Source organism: Lynx canadensis, chromosome A2 (assembly GCF_007474595.2).
Source record: "Lynx canadensis isolate LIC74 chromosome A2, mLynCan4.pri.v2, whole genome shotgun sequence".
In the NCBI taxonomy this organism is placed as follows: Eukaryota; Metazoa; Chordata; class Mammalia; order Carnivora; family Felidae; genus Lynx; species Lynx canadensis.
The window spans coordinates 144870241-144887906 of NC_044304.2; the positions used below are offsets into that span (position 1 = coordinate 144870241).

At 55.0% G+C, this 17666-nt stretch overlaps 3 protein-coding genes and 1 long non-coding RNA gene across 4 annotated transcripts; 2 read left to right on the plus strand and 2 right to left on the minus strand.

The window, feature by feature from the left end:
- The first annotated feature begins 4072 nt into the window (after nucleotides 1–4072).
- ATP6V1F (ATPase H+ transporting V1 subunit F) lies at nucleotides 4073–7266 on the plus strand. The gene is made up of 2 exons (XM_030308405.2): nucleotides 4073–4338; nucleotides 6794–7266. The coding sequence occupies exons 1-2, from the start codon at nucleotides 4181–4183 to the stop codon at nucleotides 6993–6995; spliced, it is 360 nt and encodes a 119-aa protein (XP_030164265.1). The 5' UTR covers nucleotides 4073–4180; the 3' UTR covers nucleotides 6996–7266.
- A 103-nt stretch (nucleotides 7267–7369) lies between these two features.
- On the plus strand, nucleotides 7370–9945 carry ATP6V1FNB (ATP6V1F neighbor). The gene is made up of 2 exons (XM_030308404.2): nucleotides 7370–8248; nucleotides 9812–9945. Exons 1-2 carry the CDS (start codon nucleotides 7681–7683, stop codon nucleotides 9919–9921), a joined length of 678 nt encoding a protein of 225 aa, XP_030164264.1. The 5' UTR covers nucleotides 7370–7680; the 3' UTR covers nucleotides 9922–9945.
- On the minus strand, nucleotides 9655–10488 carry LOC116737945. The gene is made up of 2 exons (XR_004343307.1): nucleotides 10340–10488; nucleotides 9655–10209 (listed from the first exon to the last, which is right to left on the minus strand). It is a non-coding gene; the product is annotated as an uncharacterized LOC116737945 (long non-coding RNA).
- Nucleotides 10489–10540: 52 nt separating this feature from the next.
- On the minus strand, nucleotides 10541–16909 carry LOC115509163 (glutenin, high molecular weight subunit PW212-like). Its single transcript, XM_032592505.1, has 9 exons — nucleotides 16402–16909; nucleotides 15747–15833; nucleotides 15509–15670; nucleotides 14380–14447; nucleotides 13970–14073; nucleotides 12326–12387; nucleotides 10867–12015; nucleotides 10619–10764; nucleotides 10541–10556 (listed from the first exon to the last, which is right to left on the minus strand). The coding sequence occupies exons 1-9, from the start codon at nucleotides 16501–16503 to the stop codon at nucleotides 10541–10543; spliced, it is 1896 nt and encodes a 631-aa protein (XP_032448396.1). The 5' UTR covers nucleotides 16504–16909.
- Between the last annotated feature and the right edge of the window lie 757 nt (nucleotides 16910–17666).

Below are 17666 nucleotides of genomic sequence, written 5' to 3' on the forward strand. Positions count from 1 at the left end.
ACTCCAACAGAAATGTTCCTCACCCAGCAGGCAGGCAGAATCCCACGCAAACCCTGGAACGTTTAATCCAGCTAAGTCCAGGGTCAGATCTGGACCTGCTCTGGCCCCACCAGCAGTTTGGACCTTGCTCAGGACCCCAACCTAAACCAGCCCCTAACTAGTCACCCTAGCCTGATCTCTTTCCTTACCTTCCTGGCCCACAAACCTCTGAACTCATCTCCTAGGCCCACCACCTCTTCAGTTAGCTCCCCTGGCCTCTTAACTAGTCTCCCTGGTCCACCAGCTTATCTGTTCTCCCCCACCTGCAAACCTCTGAACTAGTCTCCCTGGCCCTCGGGCCACTGACAAGTCTTGAGGGCCCCTGCCTCTTCCCTTAGCCTCCTCTCTGACCCACCAGCCTCTTCTCATAGCCTCCCCGGCCACCAGCTTCTTACCTGGTCTCCCAGGCCCACAGCCTCCTCCCTTAGCCTCCTTAGTTCACAAGCCTCCTCCCTTAGCCTCCCTGGCCCACCAGCCTCTTAGTCTCCCTAACTGCCAGCCCCCTCACAAGTACCTTATTTGTAACTAGCCTTCTTGGCCCATCAGCATAGTCACTATTCTCCCTGGCCTACCAGCATCTTCACTAGCCTCCCTGGCCTGCAAACCTCTGAACTAGTCTCCCTGACCCATCAGCCTCTTAACCAGTCTCCATGGCCCACTGGCCTTTTCACTAGTATCTGTCCTACCAGCTCTTAGACTAGGCTTTGTGGCCCATCAGCATCTAAACTAGTCTCTCTATCCCACCAGCCTCTTCACTTACCCACCAGGCTCTTCTCTTGGCCTCCCTGGCTACCACCTCTGAACTAGCCTTCTGGGCTCGACAGCCTCTTCCCGTAGACACTCTGCTCCGCCAGCCTCTAAACTTAACTTCCCTGATTCACTGGCCTCTTAACTGGCCCCCCAGGTCCACCAGATTCTTCACTTGTCTCCATGGCCAAGCAATCTGTTCATTTACCCTCCCTGGCCCACCAGCCCCTTAACTAGTCTCCCTGTTCCACCAGTGCTTAACTAGTTTCCCTGGCCCATCAGCCTTTTACTAGCTTCCCTGGCCTAAAAGTCACTTCACTTGGTCTCTCTGGTCACCAACCTCTGAACTAGTCTTCCTGGCCCTACAGCCTTGTCACTTAGCCTTCCTGGCCCACTAATCTTCCTGGACCACTAGCCTCTTAACTAGTCTCACTGGCCTGCCAGCCCCTCCCCTTAGCCATCCCGGCCCACCCTGGACACTGCAGCCTGAGAGGCTCACATTATAGGAATCTGCCCCTCTCTGGCTTGAGGCCAGTCCACAGCTCCCTCCTGTTCCGGGCTAACATCTACCCTTCTACCCAGGCCTTTAACGCCTCCAGATTCACACACCAGCTTCCCCAACCTGTTCATGCAAGAAGTCCTGAGTCAGTGTGCCCTCTCTCCACCACACCCTCCGCTTCAAACTCTCACAGCTTCTAGCTTCCTGGGCACCCATGAGGCAGTCTGGGCCAGTGCCTGGCAACACCCTTGCCTCTCCACTCTCCTCATCTTCCTGGCCCCCTCTCTGCCCCTCCTGGATCTGCCCCCCAGCTCCCAAACCATCTCAGGGGGACATCTATGCCTGTGTTATCACACTGATCTGTGACCTTGTGTCTACAGACCCTCCTCCCCATAAGCCTGGGCTCCCTGACCCTGGAAGGTCTAATACAGACAGGTGTGACAAATGAGTAACTCAGTAGCTAGAGCAGGGCAAAGAAGCATTTCACTCAATTGATCCCTCACCTCTTTTTTTTTATTTTATTTTTTATTTTATTTTTGGGACAGAGAGAGACAGAGCATGAACGGGGGAGGGGCAGAGAGAGAGGGAGACACAGAATCGGAAACAGGCTCCAGGCTCCGAGCCATCAGCCCAGAGCCTGACGCGGGGCTCGAACTCACGGACCGCGAGATCATGACCTGGCTGAAGTCGGACGCTTAACCGACTGCGCCACCCAGGCGCCCCTGATCCCTCACCTCTAGACCTGTCCTGGACATTTCAGCACACAGTGGTGGCCCAGCTCTGAACTACCCTCCTCGCCTTTCTACTCGGTAGCCTATGTGCCTCCTTGCTCCTTTTCAAGTTTCTTCTTTCCTTTCCTCCTCCTTGCTCTGAATCCTGCCCCCTTAAGGCCCCTCCAGGGCCTCTTTATTTTTTTTAAATTTCTTTCTTTCGAGAGAGCAAGTGAACGAGCAGGCAGGAGGGGCAGAGAGAAAGGGGGAGAGAGAGAGAGAATCCTAAGCAGGCTCCGCACCACCAGTGCAGAGCCTGACATGGGGCTCTAACCCACGAACCGCTAGACCATGACTTGAGTGAGACACTTAACTGGCTGAGCCACCCAGGTGCCCCACCAGGGCCTCTCTTTATTGTATGTCTGACCTCCTCCTTGTGATATTTTTTTCACCCTCCCCTCCATCCTGCAGGGAGCTCCTTGAGAACAGAAATCATACTTTATCTTGCGTCCTCAGCCTCTTCAGGGCCACATGTGATAAACGCTGGTTGAATGATAAATGTACCCAGCTCCTCACTTCACCTGTTATAACCACTAAAGGCAGGATGCATTCTCTTAAGTACCCTGCCATCTGTGACCATTGTGGGCCAGTTCTGTGCCAGGCACTAAATCGGGTGGTGCTACACCCACCCTTCCTCATTCTCTGCCCTCCCTCCCCACTAACTCCAGATGTGAGCACTTTCCCAGATGGCCTGCTGGCCTCCTCAGCATCAGCTGCCTTCCACCTGTGTGTCTACAGACAGCCAGCTGCTCTTCCCCAAGCACAGTATGGCCCTGGGTGCTGAACATTTAAGGGCTCTATCTCACTTAATCCCAACAGCCCTATCAGGTGGGCATACTATTATCTGAAGAACTCAAGGCCTTGAAAATTTTGCTGATAAACCCAAAAATCATGCCTCTACATAGTGGGGCCAAGATTCAAACCAGGTGTGCCCATATCCCAAGCCAATCATACAAATAACCACTACATGAGACCATCTGGAGGTTTCAAGCACTCTAAACTCACAAACCACATGCTGAACACCAGGATGCCTGTTTGTTAAAATGGAGGAGGAAAGCTGGACCTTTCTCTTTCAGTCTGTATTTCACAGAGCTTACTCTCTCAGGAATGTTACTGCCATCCACCCAGTTGCAATGGCCAGAAAGCCAGGGGTCACCTGGGTCTCTCACTCCCCAAACACATCCAACCTGAAAACCAGTTTTGCCCATTCTGTCTCTAAATAAATATCTCTTGACTCCATCTCCACATTTCCATTATCACAGCCTGAGTTCTGGCCACCATTATCTCTTACCACAGTGGTATCCTCCTGCAGTCTTGCCTCTGCACACAGCACCGGAACAGCACTAGCTCTAGAACACCTGCCTCAGGACACCATCTTCCAGTGGCTTCAGGATAATTTGTCCTCAGGATAACTTCCAGATTCTTTAACTCTTCTTGAGGGCACTCGTGCTCTCTAGTCGCTAAGCCTTTGCATATGCTGTTCCTCTTACCTAGAACACTCTCTTGTCCTTATTTCTATCCCCTGCATCCTTCTGACGACCGTCTTTGAGCACCCTTCCCCCACCCCTCTGTGGGTTAGTTACGCCTTCAGTGGATGCTTCCATGTACTTCTCATATTTTAGCATTAACCAACCGCTTTGTAACTGCCTGTTCACTTGAAGCCCTACCTCCCTAGTCAGTGTCACCATTAACTTGTTCAATCTTTTATCTACTAAACAAATATGTACTGGTCGTTAACTGTGTGCCATAGTTAAAGACTTAACGTACACGGTTCAGGCTCGGACCTTACCCTCGAGAACAGAAACTACGTCTTTTCTTCTGAGGTCTCAGGGTCTAACAGCGCTAGGTTCAACAGGTTTACTGAACGAGCGATGGAACGCGCCTGCGTGAGTCCGTGATGCCGCACGTCCTTCTGGGACTCGTAGTCCCCAGGTTCGGGCCTCTCTTTACGGCGCAGGCGTATTCAGATTGAGGCCGTGTTTCTATTAATACGCATGTTCCGGAGGCGGAGTGTTGAACTGCGCAGGTCTAAAGGGTGGAGGTGCGATTGAAAAGGCGGCGCACTGCGCGGGTGGGGCTTCGGGGACTTCAAGCCGTCTCTACTGAGCTCTACCTGTCTGCGAGAATGGCGGGTAGGGGGAAGCTAATTGCGGTGATCGGAGACGAGGACACAGTTACTGGCTTCCTCCTGGGCGGCATAGGGGAGCTTAACAAGAACCGCCACCCTAATTTCCTGGTGGTGGAGAAGGATACAACCATCAATGAGATCGAAGACACTTTCCGGTACGGTAGCCCGTGAGGCCTGAATGGGTCCCTCTGCTTCGGGTCGGAGCGAGGGGAATAGGTGGGGGCAGCTCGGAGACCCGGCAGTCGGGGCCTGAGAGGGGCTTCCAGACCCTGCCCTCGAGGGTCAAGGAAGTCGGTCCGGCCGCCCTTCCGGGGAGGCCTCTGTGCCCCAAGTTCTCTTTCTGCACTCTGGGGGACCCGGGTTATGTCAGGTCCACGAGCTCATCCCTCATATGACTGTGTGTCAGGAAAGAAGGGGAACAGAGCTCGTGACAGGCGCCGCCCCTCGGCCCAACCGGCCCCTGGGACCTGCCTCAGCTCTTTTGGGAGTTGACCCCTAAAGGAACCACACACTGAGCGAACACCTAGGCAGTGGGGTCGGGCTTTCTTGTATTTTCATGCCCTTCAGAGGCTCACAATCATCCTGTAAGGTAGGGGTTATTATTCCCACGTACAAGTGGGAAAACTAAAGCTCAGAGAGGTTAAGGCACATTCCAAAGTCACGCCATTTGGAAGAGAGGGAGTGGAGATTTGAACCCTAGGCCCAACTCTCTTAAGCCAGGTCCACACTCTTCAGTCTTGGAATTTCCCATTGTCCTGAGCATAGCCTGCAGAATATTAGGACTGTATCCTACTTTGTGCTAAGACCTTGCCTTTTTTTTTTTTTTAATCAAAAGAAGAAAAACTTCATGTGTGTATGGCATGATCAGTACAGAGAATGTAAGAATCTTTTCCCCTCCCCGACTTGCACTCTGTCTCTCTCTCTCTCTCTCTCTCTCTCTCTCTCTCTCTCTCAAAAATAAATGAAATTTTTTTAAAAAGGGGGGGTTTGTGCCTGGGTGGCTTAGTTAATTGAGCGCCCGACTTCGGCTCAGGTCATGATCTCCCGGTTCGTGTGTTCGAGCCCCACGTGGAATTCTGTGCTGACAGTTCAGAGTCTGGAGCCTGCTTCAGATTTTGTGTTTCCCTCGCTCTCTGCCCTTCCCCAACTTGTTTGTTCTCTCTCTCTCTCTCTCTCCCTCCCTCCCTCCCAAAAATAAATAAAATAAAAAAAACCTTTTTTTAAAGAATCTTTTTAAAAAGCCACTAGAATAAGTGAATTTAGCAAAAAGACCTTGCATTTGAAGTCCTCATTTCCCGCTCTGGGTCAAGAGTGATAGCTTCATAGTGTGGATGTGGGCATGTCCCTTAACTCAGGAGGTGTCCTGGTGGCTTGAAACCAGGATGCCAGCCCCCTGTGCTTTCTCACCCCTTCTCTAAGGTCCCTGTTGCCAAGTCTTAGGAACAAACCACTCTCCCCTGTTTTCCCCTAAACAGTCCAGCCTTGAGCTGCTGGCTGAGACTGGATCCTGCTGCCTGGGGATGATAGGCCCTGAACTGGCCTGATCTCTAAGCATTCTGGTAAAGTGATCCAAGTTGTCATAGGAGAAGGACAGATTTTACTCCAAGACCATTCCATGTTTCCATCCAAAGGGACCCAGAGATCAGTCATCAAGTCTAACTGGCCCTCGTGCCTGGCACAGAGCAAGTGCTCAGCAAAAATAGTTTTATATATAGATATATATTTTTTTAATGTTTATTTATTTTGAGAGAGAGGGAGCTCATGCCAGTGTGTGAGCAGGGGAGGGAGGGAGGGAGACAGAGAGAGAGAGAGAGAGAGAGAGAGAGAATCCCAAGCAGGCCCTGCAGTGTCAGCACAGAGCACAACACAGGGCTCCATCCCACAAACTGTGAGATCATGACCTGAACTGAAACCAAGAATCGGTTGCTTAACTGACTAAGCTATCCAGGCGCTCCAGTCGTTTTTAATATATTAATGCCTGGGTGATTACAAGAAAGGAAGATCCCAGTGCTAGGTCCTCTCTGTGGGGAAAGGATGATTTTCCTCTTCCTATGTTGTATTCTTAGCTCATGCCAAACTTCAGCATAGACCTTAAGGCCTTTAGTGGTCTCATCAGCCCCTTTAAAGAAATTGTTTTCCTTTGAAAAGTTAAGGTATTCGTGTGGTTTGCAAATTAATATTTCAAAGGTATACATATTGAGAAGTATCACTCCTACCCCCATCTATTTCCACTTCCTTACCTCCCTTCTCCGCCCCTGGAAGCGCTTAATTCCTTATCTTCCTGCTTTTTTAAATGTACATACTAGGGACAGACATATATATTCTTATCCTCTCTCTTTTTCCCACAAACGCAGCGTACAGGTCACATCAGCCGGTGCCCTAATCTTCAGCACCAGCTCACTTGGGAGCCTTCCAAGCAGGGGAGGTGGAAGTTACCCCTGACAGCCAGGGCCCCTAGATTTTGAGTGAAGTTGGTTCTGGTTAGAATGGAGAGAGTTCGGTCTAGCAGCCTTTGCCCTTGGCCTCTGCACTCGCTGGGTCAAGCACATTTGCCTCCGCCGCCCGGCCTCACCACCTCGGAGTGGGCTCCCTTCTCATTTCTCCCAACAGGCAGTTTCTAAACCGGGATGACATCGGCATTATCCTCATCAACCAGTACATCGCAGAGATGGTGCGGCACGCGCTCGACGCCCACCAGCGCTCCATCCCAGCCGTCCTGGAGATCCCGTCCAAGGAGCACCCCTATGATGCCGCCAAGGACTCCATCCTGCGCCGGGCCCGGGGCATGTTCACAGCCGAAGACCTGCGCTAGGGCCCTCCCTACAGCCAGGCAGCTCCTCCCCAGGCTTGCCCTCAGTCCTTCTGTGAGTTTTGAGCCTCTGATTTCCAATTCCCGTGCCCCTGCCCACTCCATTAAGAGGCTAGGTGAGGTGCTTCCAGGTTGCTGGGGCTCTGCCATTAAAGCCAAGGCTGGTTAGGGAACAGGAAGCCTGAGTGTCTTCTCTCCACCACCTCTTCCCTGTGCTGTTACACGGTGTCATTGTTGATGTTAAATTAAAGTAACGTTATTGTTTCTCTCCAAACTGAGGCTGGGTGCTAGAAAGGACACGCGTGGGATGAGGCTGTTGGGGAGATTCGACTGGCAGGGCTGGAAAAGCTTCTGCCAAAGATATAGGCATAGAAGAGTTGCACCAGGAAGATTGTCCCAGGAGGTCATAACTCAGGGATGGGTCCTCTGAATCAAGTGACCAGCTCTGGTGGGGAGGAGCGGGAGGAGGCTTGTGTCCAGGCCTCTGGCTCCCCCACTTCAGTCTCTATTGGGCTGGGAGGGGACCTGACCCCAAGGGGCTGGAAGCAGAAACACAGGAAACCTAAAGGCCTGTGATACGAGACTGAGCCCGGATCCCGCAAGAGGTTTGGAGATCGAGGCCTTTCTCCGGCGGGCCCTGGCCTGAGGCTGCCTGTGGATCAAGGTCTGCTTGTGGTCTGCTAAGGGCATGGCAAATAGAACCCTGGCCCTATGTGAGGTGAGGCCTGGTTGCCGGGTGACTGTCCGTGGCAGCCACCTGCTGTCCGAAGGACTCTGCCTCCTGTGTTCACCCCTCAGCTGCAGCCACCCTGCTACCTCTCCTGCCCTTGCTACCATGTCGCGGCAACTCAACATGGATACGCTGCGGCAGAACTTCTGGAAGGAGGAATATCTGAGGGAGAAGATGTTTCGCTGTGAATGGCACTGCAAGTACGGGTCGACGGTGAAGGCCAAGCAGAAGGCTAAGGCTGCAGCCCGCCTACCCCTCGCGCTGCCCACCCTGCACCCCAAAGCCCCACTCTCGCCCCCACCTGCCCCCAAAGCGGTGCCTTCCAAGACCCCCGGCCCTCCCCTGGAGACGCCCATTCAGTCCGAAATGTATCCGGTGCTGCCTGCCACCCGGGCCCTGCTGTACGAAGGCATCTCCCACGACTTCCAGGGGCGCTACCGCTACCTCAACACCCGAAAACTGGACGTGCCAGAGATGCGCTACCTCTTCCCCATCACCACCAACTTCATATACGGCTGGCAGCTGGGTGAGCCCCAACCTCCCAGAGATTATTCACTTCACAAACACAGAGCTCCTGCCATGAGCCAGGCCATGCTGTCGGCCCTAGGCACACAAGACACACGGATGGGGGTGTCCATTCTCGCGGGGGGTCCAGGCTGTAAACATAAGACAAAGGAAACATCTGAGAAGGACAGGTTCCATGACGAGACTAGGGAGTGATGGGAGAGAGGGGCAGGGGGCATGAGACGTTTTAGATGGGTCTCGGAGGACCGACCTAAGGGCTGGAAGCTAAGTGACACAATGGAGGAACCCAAGTGGGAGAGGAAGCCGTGGAGAGCTTTAAGCAGGTGAATGGTACTGATAGGATACTAACTGTTCTGTAAGTAATGGATTTTTCAGAGAAAGAATCCGCTCTGGCAGATGAGGTCTGCATCTATTTTGAGTTATCCTGGCAGGGAGGATAATGGCTTGGGCTAGGGTGATTAGCAGTAGAGCTGAGGTAGATTCAGGCTATGTTTTGGAGGAAGAATCCCTGAAGCCTACTGATGGATTGAATGACAGAAGGAGAAAGAAAGCCATGGCGAAGCGCAGGTGTTTGGCTCAAGCAGCTGGACAGGGAAGACAGAGGAGCAGGGCTGGAGGGGGTGTGAAGACAGATCAGCCCCGGCCATGCTGGAGGTGCCAATGCAGTGGCTGTGTACGCAAGTCCCCCCTCCGGAGTGCGGTCGGAGCTGAAGTGCATATTGGGGGGCAGCAGAATATAGGTGCTATTTAAAGCCTGAGGTGGGACAAGCTCATCCAGGGATCTCCAGATGCTGGAATCTGACAGGAGCGGCCAGGGGCACAGAGAAGGGTAGGGGAGACAGTTTTGGTGGGAAGGCTATCCATCTGGACTGAGTCTGCTTTTTCTGGGAGGCTTTTTCTCATCAGGGAAGAGAGTGGGGAGATAGCGGTGTAGTGGGAGATGAAGTTATGGCATGGGAAAGGGACTACACCGGGGAGTGTTGCGGGATTGCTGGGTGATGCTGCGTCCGTCCCTTTGCTATTTGTGGTCATGAATTTCAAGTGAGACTACAAAGTCATGGGTTTTTCTCCACAGGCTTGAATGCCATCCACAGGTAGATGGTTGGGATAAACACAGTTGACATTTTGCCTAAAAAATTCCCCCCACTTTCCCCAGGGTGCTAAAGGGAGAGGAAAGAGTTTTCCAATAAAAGCAGGAAGCAAGTCCCAGGGGAACAGGAGGTAGATGGAAGCCCTGTCTCTCCCAGAGAGTTTAGCTCTGTCCCTATGATAAGCAGTGCTGGGTGTCCCACCACCCACTCTGCAGAGGACCCTGAGGTGGGGGAAATAATGGCACATGGCTGACTGGCTGGTTCTGCCCTCACTGCTGATCTGGGCACCCAGCCAGCTCCTTCCTTTGCCCACAGCTCCCATTCCTCAGAAGCACTTTTTATTCCTTCACAAAGGATACAAAGTGGATACAATACAGGCAGATTCCTAGGGCTAGGAAGGCAGGGCTCCCATGCTCTGGCCAAGTTCCCTTTCCCAGGACCCATCATTCCTGGCCTCTGACATTTTTTCCCAGGCCCCCCGGTGAAGCAAGAACTGGTCTCCTGTAAGATGTGCCGCATCGAATCATTCTTCCGAAAGAATGGGGCCTTCGCACTGCTTGACCCCCGGGACCTGGCTCTCTGACCTTGGCCGGGCAGTGGAGTTAGGGGAGGGAAGACGAAATAACACGCCTTCTAGTGGGACTGAGCTGCTGTGTGTGTTTCTGGCCCTCCCAGGCCCCGAGGCAGCGTTCGGGGCCTTTCTTGGAACTCCCTCTAACCTGCACTTGCTTTTTCTTTAATCCTCATCTCTTTAATCATCCCTTTGAGGATTCAGCAATGACTAGATGGGGCTGCGAAGGGCGAGGGCTCCTCTCCTGGCAAAGGGTCCTCAGTGTGAGGCCACAGTAACTGCTGGAAGTTCTGGGTGTTCCTGAAAGAGAGTGGCCGGTTATTCCAGATGTCCGAGAAAGAGAACCATCTCGCTCGCTCTCCCTCTCGCTCTCCCTCTCTCTTCCTCTCGAGGAAGATCGCCCCATAAGCCTCCCCATCCTCCCCCTCACCTGGCCCCGAGGGCCCGCAGCCGCCGGGTCCTCTCCCGATGCACTTGTTGCAGCTGCTGCCGCAGGGCTCGCCGCTGCCCCGCCGCGTCCTCCTGGGGCGGTGCAGAGCGCTGAGCGCCCCGGCCTTGGACCCCGCGGGCGTGATGGAGCCAGCAGGGGGCAGCACCCGGACTGACGCCCCCCTCCCGCCCTCTGTCGGGGTCAGTGCAAGTGTGCACTTCAAAGGCATGCAGGAGGCGCGCCCAGCTCGGACCCAGCCCTCCCCTCCCCCATCCCCACGTTCCCCCCGCCCTGGCCCAGATAGTGGTGACGCCACCGCCTTCTGGGAGCCTTGCCTGTGGCTGGAGCTGAGCTGGGCTGGGTGGGGGCCCCAGAGGGTGCACCCGGCAGTGGCGGTTCCTGGCGATGCAGAGGCATTCCAAGACCTGGGGGGGGGGGGGGGGAGACGGCTGTCAGTGGCCGGCCGGTCGGCCGGTCCTCGGCGGGCCCCGCCTGCCTCAAGCCGGCAGGCAGGTGCGGATACGCACCCGGAGCCGCTGCTGCTCGCGATCCTGCCGCCGCCGGCGCCTGGCCGCGCGGTGCAGCTCCAGCAGCCGCTGCAGAGCGGTTTCCTGCTGCATCGCGCTCACGCCCGCCGACGCCTTCTCCCTGCCCGGGGGCCAGGGCCACGCGGCCTTCGTGGCCTTGGGGGCCTCCGCGTCGCCCCTCGGCTCCCCGCCGGCGCCCGGCACCTGCTCCGCCGGGCCTGGGCTTTCTTCCCGGTCCTGAAGCCCGTGCGGGTCGGGCACCAGCCCTGGGTGCCCCCGGGGAGCTGCGGGGCGCTCCTGCTGCCCCGAGCTCCCAGTGCTTGGGGCCTCTAGCGTCTCGGCCCCTGGGCTTGGGAGCAGCGACCGGGTCGGGGGCCTCGGGGATGGAAGGGGAGTCCGTACCCGCTCCCCGGCGGCCCTCTGCTCTCCCGCGCCCGGTGCTGACTCTCGCCGCTGGGCGGCCCTTTCCCCGGAGCCAGGGCTCTCCCTACCCCTTTGCTGTGGCATCTGTTCTCCCAGGGACCTACAGAGATCCCTAGAAATTCCCAGGGAGCCGCCTTCCTCCGGGGGTTGTGTAGGCACCTCTCCCTCAGCCACCTCCCAGTTAGGGCCTGGGGAAGTCTGAAGGGTCTTCATTTCTGGCTCTTGTGGCTCCTGGAAAACCTCCGTTCTCTGACACTTAGGGCTATTTCCTCTTTGACCTTGAGGAGACTCTCTCCTCTCACTCTGGGGAGCCTCACACCTGGGATACTCAGAGACCTCCTCCCTCAGAGCCTGAGTGGCCTCCGCACTCTGACCCTGGTGTGTCTTCTCTCTGTGTCTCGAAGGAACTTCTTTGCTCTCCCCCTGGGGGGCTTCCCCTCTCTGACCCTGGGGGCTCTCTTCGTTCTGCTCCTGAGGGTCCCCCTCTCTCTGCCTCTGAGGAATCTCAATCCTCAGCAGTTTCTGAAGTTCTGCTCTCTCTCGGCCCAGGCTCCAGCCCAGCCCCTCCAGGGGACCCTGGGGTTCTGGCAGGCCCCAGGAGGGCAGGCCTGAGAGCCTTGGGGCTCCCTGAGTGAGCTTTCGACCGCCTACATTCACGGATGGCTGTTGACAGGGCCTCTGGGTTGTGGGTCCTGCTTGTCTCCTCTCTGCCCTCTGGGCCAGGTTCTGGGAAGCAAGAGCATTTGGTCCCAGGCTTGTGAGGGAATCCCCGTGCCAGGCCCACTTCCCCCAAGGGACCCTGGAGACCTCAGTGGCTGTCCTAGTGGGCCTCACTTCCATTACAGTCCTCACCTGATTCCTGAATTCATTAAACTTATTTTATGTTGTGTAAAAGGTACTTCAGTGGCGGTCCCTTCTTCCCCCTGGCTATAGGAGGTAGGACCACCTCCCCCCAGTAGGCTCCTCCCAGGCAGACCCCACCCCTGCTCTTCCCAATCCGAGAGGGCCCTTGCCCAGGGCACTTTGACTCTTTCACCTTGAACTCAGAACTTCCTGGGTCCCCAAAGCTGGTGGTGGGGTTCAGCTCTTGTAGGCAGCCTGAGGGAGAAAGACCAATGTCGGGAACCCTCTGCTCATGCCCCAGCCCCTCACAGACATTCCACCTGAGCTGGAACCAGGAAGCCTAGGGAGTCGCCAGCACATGAGAGAAGGGGATGCCCTGAGGACTGATGTTTGAACTCCAAGGCTATGACAGTTCATGGGTCCACTAGTCTTCACGTTGCCTGTCATGTGCCTGCTTGTCGGATTTGCCTGCCAGCAGCCGACCACATCTTCCTCATCCTCCCAGCTGAGGCAGGACACCTTAGAAGAATCTGCACACCCCTGTCCACAAAACCACCAGAGGATGCTTTGGGGCAGGAAGGGTCTGTTGGCCAGCTTGTCAGGCCCTCGTAAGAACACCCCCCTTCATCCTGGTGGGCCCGCGTAGGCCCATAAAGAAACCTACTGTATACGCCTTATTTGACTATTATTAAGAAAAACCCTCTGTCGCTCTTTCTTGGTTGCTGACAGTGAAATCAAATGAAACTCAAGAAATGAAATTTTAGGCTGGAGCCTGGCCTAAAAACTGCAAGTTTCATAATTAACAAAAGACATCTAAAAAAAGAAATGAAATGTCACTGCTCCCTTGCAGCTGTGGAGGAAGGAGAGTCATCCTGCCTCCCTAAAAGTAGTTAAAAGAACTTGATTTCATAAGGTCCTAAATGGAGAACTTTCACAAGTCTATTCCATCTTTATGAATATTCACACATCCACATTGCATAACAGTAACCAAATGGGCATGTTCTCTGTGAAAAGAAATGTCTTTTGAAGAATTTTTGAGCAGAGGAGTCTGTGACCAGGCTCCCAAGCCTGTAGAAATCATTGCCATGAACAGGGAACATAACCCCCAGAACCTGTCCCCTCACAGTTTGATTTGTTGTCTTACTTGCTAGTTTATTTCTCTGGTTATAATGTTGTCATTGGTATCTCCGTTTCCCCAAGAGACCCTCTATTTGTAAAACTTTCCGTCAGTCAGAAAAACAAGCATTGGCACTTCGCTCTTCTCTCACGCGCACGACGGAACAATTAAAGGCTTATGGCTACACTAGGCTAATTTAACAAATAACTGGAGAGTCTGTTCCACTTAAATGAATAGGCCCAGGGTTCACAGCGTCCATCTCATAGAATTCGAACTGCCTGTTTACTGTCACGCTCTCGCTAGGCTGTGATCTCCTCAGTGACAGGGACCAAGCAATGGGGCCGAGTCTCTCTTGTGCTCTGTATGTTCTGGGTGTCTGATGCGAGGGTAGGACGCAGGGGCAGGAGCTGCTGTTCCGTTCCCCCCTCCCTAGGCCTCCGTGAACAGTCCTTCCCAGCGCGCTCTGCACCCCCCCCCACCCCCCCGCTCAGTTTAGCTTCAGAATCCTCCTGGACCCTGTGCCTGGGACAGCTGCTACCAACCAGGTGGAACTAGGACATAAAATAAAACCTGCTTGTTGTCCCTGGGTGCTCCTGGCACCCAATATAAAGTATGAGACAAAGAATGAGTGAGGAAGGGACTGGAATCCTGGCACTTGGGGTGAGGACTTCCCACCTCCTCCAGCTCTAGTCTGGCCGCCCGGCCAAGGTGTCTGCGTACCAGGTGTGGACTCTGCAGGCAGAGCAGGGCTCGCCCGCCTTGGGTCTCTGTGACTCGCAGCTTCACCCAGATCCAGGGCTGATGATGGGACTACCGCCAGCCCCCTGCGGGAGTACAGAGGCTGTTTCAGATACACCTCCCACGGCCCATGGGCTCTGGAAGGGGGAGGAAGCCTGTCTGCCACCCCAGTGCAGGGCAGCCTCTCCTAGCCCCTGCACCCACCACTGGATCCCAGCAGCTGGAACTCGGGGTCACCCTTTCCAGGGGCTGTGGGGGCCCCAGGATGAGCCTTGGGCCCAAGAAAGAGATGCTAGGCAGGGCCATGGAAGGAGACAGGAAAGAGGGTCCAGTGCTTGGCCCTTTTGTGTGGCAACACGAAACAAACAGGATTTCCCAAGAGAAAGACTCACCCCTCAGGAAGCTGATGGTTCTGGCTCAGGGAGTCCCCAGCCTGAGGCAATGGGCATGGCCTGGAACTCTGGAAAGTTGGAGGGTGCCCTAGTCCGCAGGGCATCATTCCCCAGTGTGGTAGGCAGCCTTTAAGGTGGCCCCCAATGATCCCTCCTCCTGGTATCCAAGCCCATGTACGACCCTGTCCTCTTCCCCTCCTTGTGAGGAAATGGAGCTCTCCTGCCCACTCGAGCCTTCAGATGAGACCGCAGTCGTGACCAACAATGTCAGCTGGACACTTCCTTAGCAGTCACCATGAACACCCCCTCTTGCTACAGCTGAGGATGCCTTGGCTCTCAGAGATGGCCGTCAACTTGCCCAGAGCGCCTTGGACAACTGGTGACTGGGAATCAGACTAGGAGGCATGGTCCTAGTTCCCAGTCACCATAGCACCCTCCCTCCTAGACGGGTCAGCCCAGCCACCAGCCCTGAAGGGAAAGGTCCGCGCACCCCGGGCTAGGCATCAGTGCCTCTGCCCTCAGGAGCCATGCCAGGCTCGCATTCCTCCCACGCTGCAGCCATGTCTAAAGGCTTCTAGGGGTACCTGGGTGGCTCAGTCAGTTAAGTGTCCAACTTCGACTCAGGTCATGATGTCACAGTTTGTGAGTTCAAGTCCTGTGTCAGGCTCTGTGCTGACAGCTCGGAGCCTGGAGCCTGCTTCAGAATCTGTGTCTCCCTCTCTCTCTGCCTCTCCCCTACTCACACTCTGTCTCTCTCTCTCTCTCTCAAAAATAAATAGACATTAAAAAAAAATTTAAAAAAAGCTTCTAGATGTCACCATGCAGTTGATTTGACGCAGATAGTTGTTAATTGCAGCATGATAATAGCCTGTATGTAGTTAACAGGTCCTGGGTGCCACTAAACCCTTTCCATGGATGAGTTCACTGGTGCTCCCTCTGAGTAAGATCTACTATCGTCCCCATTTTGCAGCTAAGAAAACAGAGGCTTACAGTCCACGGGGAGCGTCAAAACAGAGACCCAACCCAGGTCCATATGTGCCCAAAGCCCACACCCCATTCACCTTCCTCCCCACCACAATCACCCTGACGTCACACTGACCCCCTTGCCTTCAGCCATGCCCCTGCTCACCCAGCTGTTCGGCTGCTCGGGGCCCCTACCCATCCTACCACGGGGCTTGCTGCGCTGGCTCCATGCACACTGGGCCCGGTCCCTCAGACCGCAGAACTGGGCCCGGGGGGGCCAGAAGAGGCCCAGCCCCGCCCCAGTCAGCAGCTCCAAGTCCCACAGGAGCTACAAAAAGACGCATTGCCAGAGCATGAAGGGGTGCCCACACTGCCCTCTGCCATGCCCCTCGGCCAGCCCCTACCTGTTCCTGGGCCCGCCGGCTCCGCTCCATCTCCAGCAACACAGCGGGCAGCTCCAGTCCCGAGGGACAGGCCCGACTCTCTTGCACCTGGGGGGACAAGATGGCATCAGGCCTCCACCGTGCCCTTTGGAGACAATGCCCCACCTCCCTCACCTGCTGCAGCGCAGCCTGGAGTGGGCCCAGGCCCGCAGGGCATCTAAAGAGGTGCTGGTACAGAGCTAAGGCCTGCTTTTGGCTACAAGGGAGCCCTCGGCCGCCAGGGGCGGCTGCCTGTTCCATGGGGTTGGGGAGCCAGGGCAGATGTCCCCTCCCTCCTCTCCTCTGCTGCTGGAGCGTGGAGAAGGGAGGACCAGGAATGAGGAGGAGACAAAGGCTCCTGAGCTCAATAATGCAGGGACCTGACATCTGAGCCAGGGCCCGGACCCAGCCAAGTCTCACAGAGACTCTGGCCCGCCTCCGATATGGGTTTCCTGGCTGTGGGGGATGGCAGTGTGAGGGAGAGGTGTCTGCATATGCTTGTTTGCAATCCTGACCGGGTACGTGTTTTACGTATACATGTGAAGCTTGCAACTGCATTATAGCCACACGTAATTTGCCCAATACGAACAGCGGCTACCAACAGCTTACTATCTGCAGGAAACAAAATGCTACATACAAGTAATCCGTCCTTGAAGCAACTCCGAGAAGTAGGTGCTATCGTTATCCCAATTTTACAGATTAGAAAACAGCCTAGACAGTAAACTGCCCTAGCTAACATGTGGCAACGTCCCCCTCATCTGGAGGCAAATGGCCGTGATAAACAGGCTTGGGGTAAACACGGTCCCAGGCGCAAGCAGCCATGGGCCGGGCGACGGTGAGCACTTCCCAAGGGCTTGTTCCAAGCTGTCCACGTGCAAAGTGCTGGCCACAGGTCACTCTGTTTACTCCTCACAACACGCGAGATGCATCAGGCGAGGACACGGTTTGTACAGGTCATAACGAGGGGAGGTGCAAACACACGAGCTGGTCTGTGACGTTCACACGCTGTGCTGTCACGAGCAGCCTTGCGTGCCTGCTGCTTTGAAATGGCTCTGCGAGAGAAAGAGGCCACCTCTCTCCGGTGGGCCTCAGCAGAAGTGGGCTAAGCTCGCAGGGCAGGCCATCTCAGTTTAGCCCAACACTCTCTCTTCACTCCTGTTGAAAGATTAGGGACCTGGCAATGAGAATGGAGGACCCTCCCACCCCGATCTTTTAGCCAAGGTTCCTAAAACACCAAGGTCACAGCCAAAAAAAACTAGAGTTCTTTTCGAAGACAGACTTTTCAAGGAAATAGACTTTTTGTCTATTTCAAAAACCATGCTCCTTTCCCTACAAGGATGTCTCCTGCTCACATGTCCGTCCAGGGTGGGTGTGGCTGTGAATGCACACATGGGCCCATGCATGTGCCGCGCATGTTTATCTGGGTTTCTGAGGTGTGTGTGTGTGTGTGTGTGTGTGTGTGTGTGCGCGTGCACGTGTGTCCATATTTCATCACAGTCTGTTGTGTCTTCTGTTCCCCACCCCAGGCATGGGGTCCCTATGTCACCAGCTGTTAGAGTAGCCCAGGAGGTGCCTAGCCTTTGGTATTCCCCAAATCAAGAGGAAAGGGAATGCCATGTGGGGAAACTGAGCCCCTTCTCCGTGCCCCTCAGCCTCCTAACAGGATTCCACATGGATCCACAGAGGTACCAATGTGGGGACCATGGGCTATGCTTGTGACATAGTGTGAGCACGGAGCTGGGACCAGGATACCTAGGTCCTCCTTCCATTGCAGGGTTTCCCAGGCAACACCAGGGTATGGTAAGTGCAAGAAGTGAAGGCTCAGCTCCCACAGCTGCCACCTCTCTGATCCTGGGGACACTAACCGCTGCTGTACCCCATATTCCAAGCCCCCACCATCCC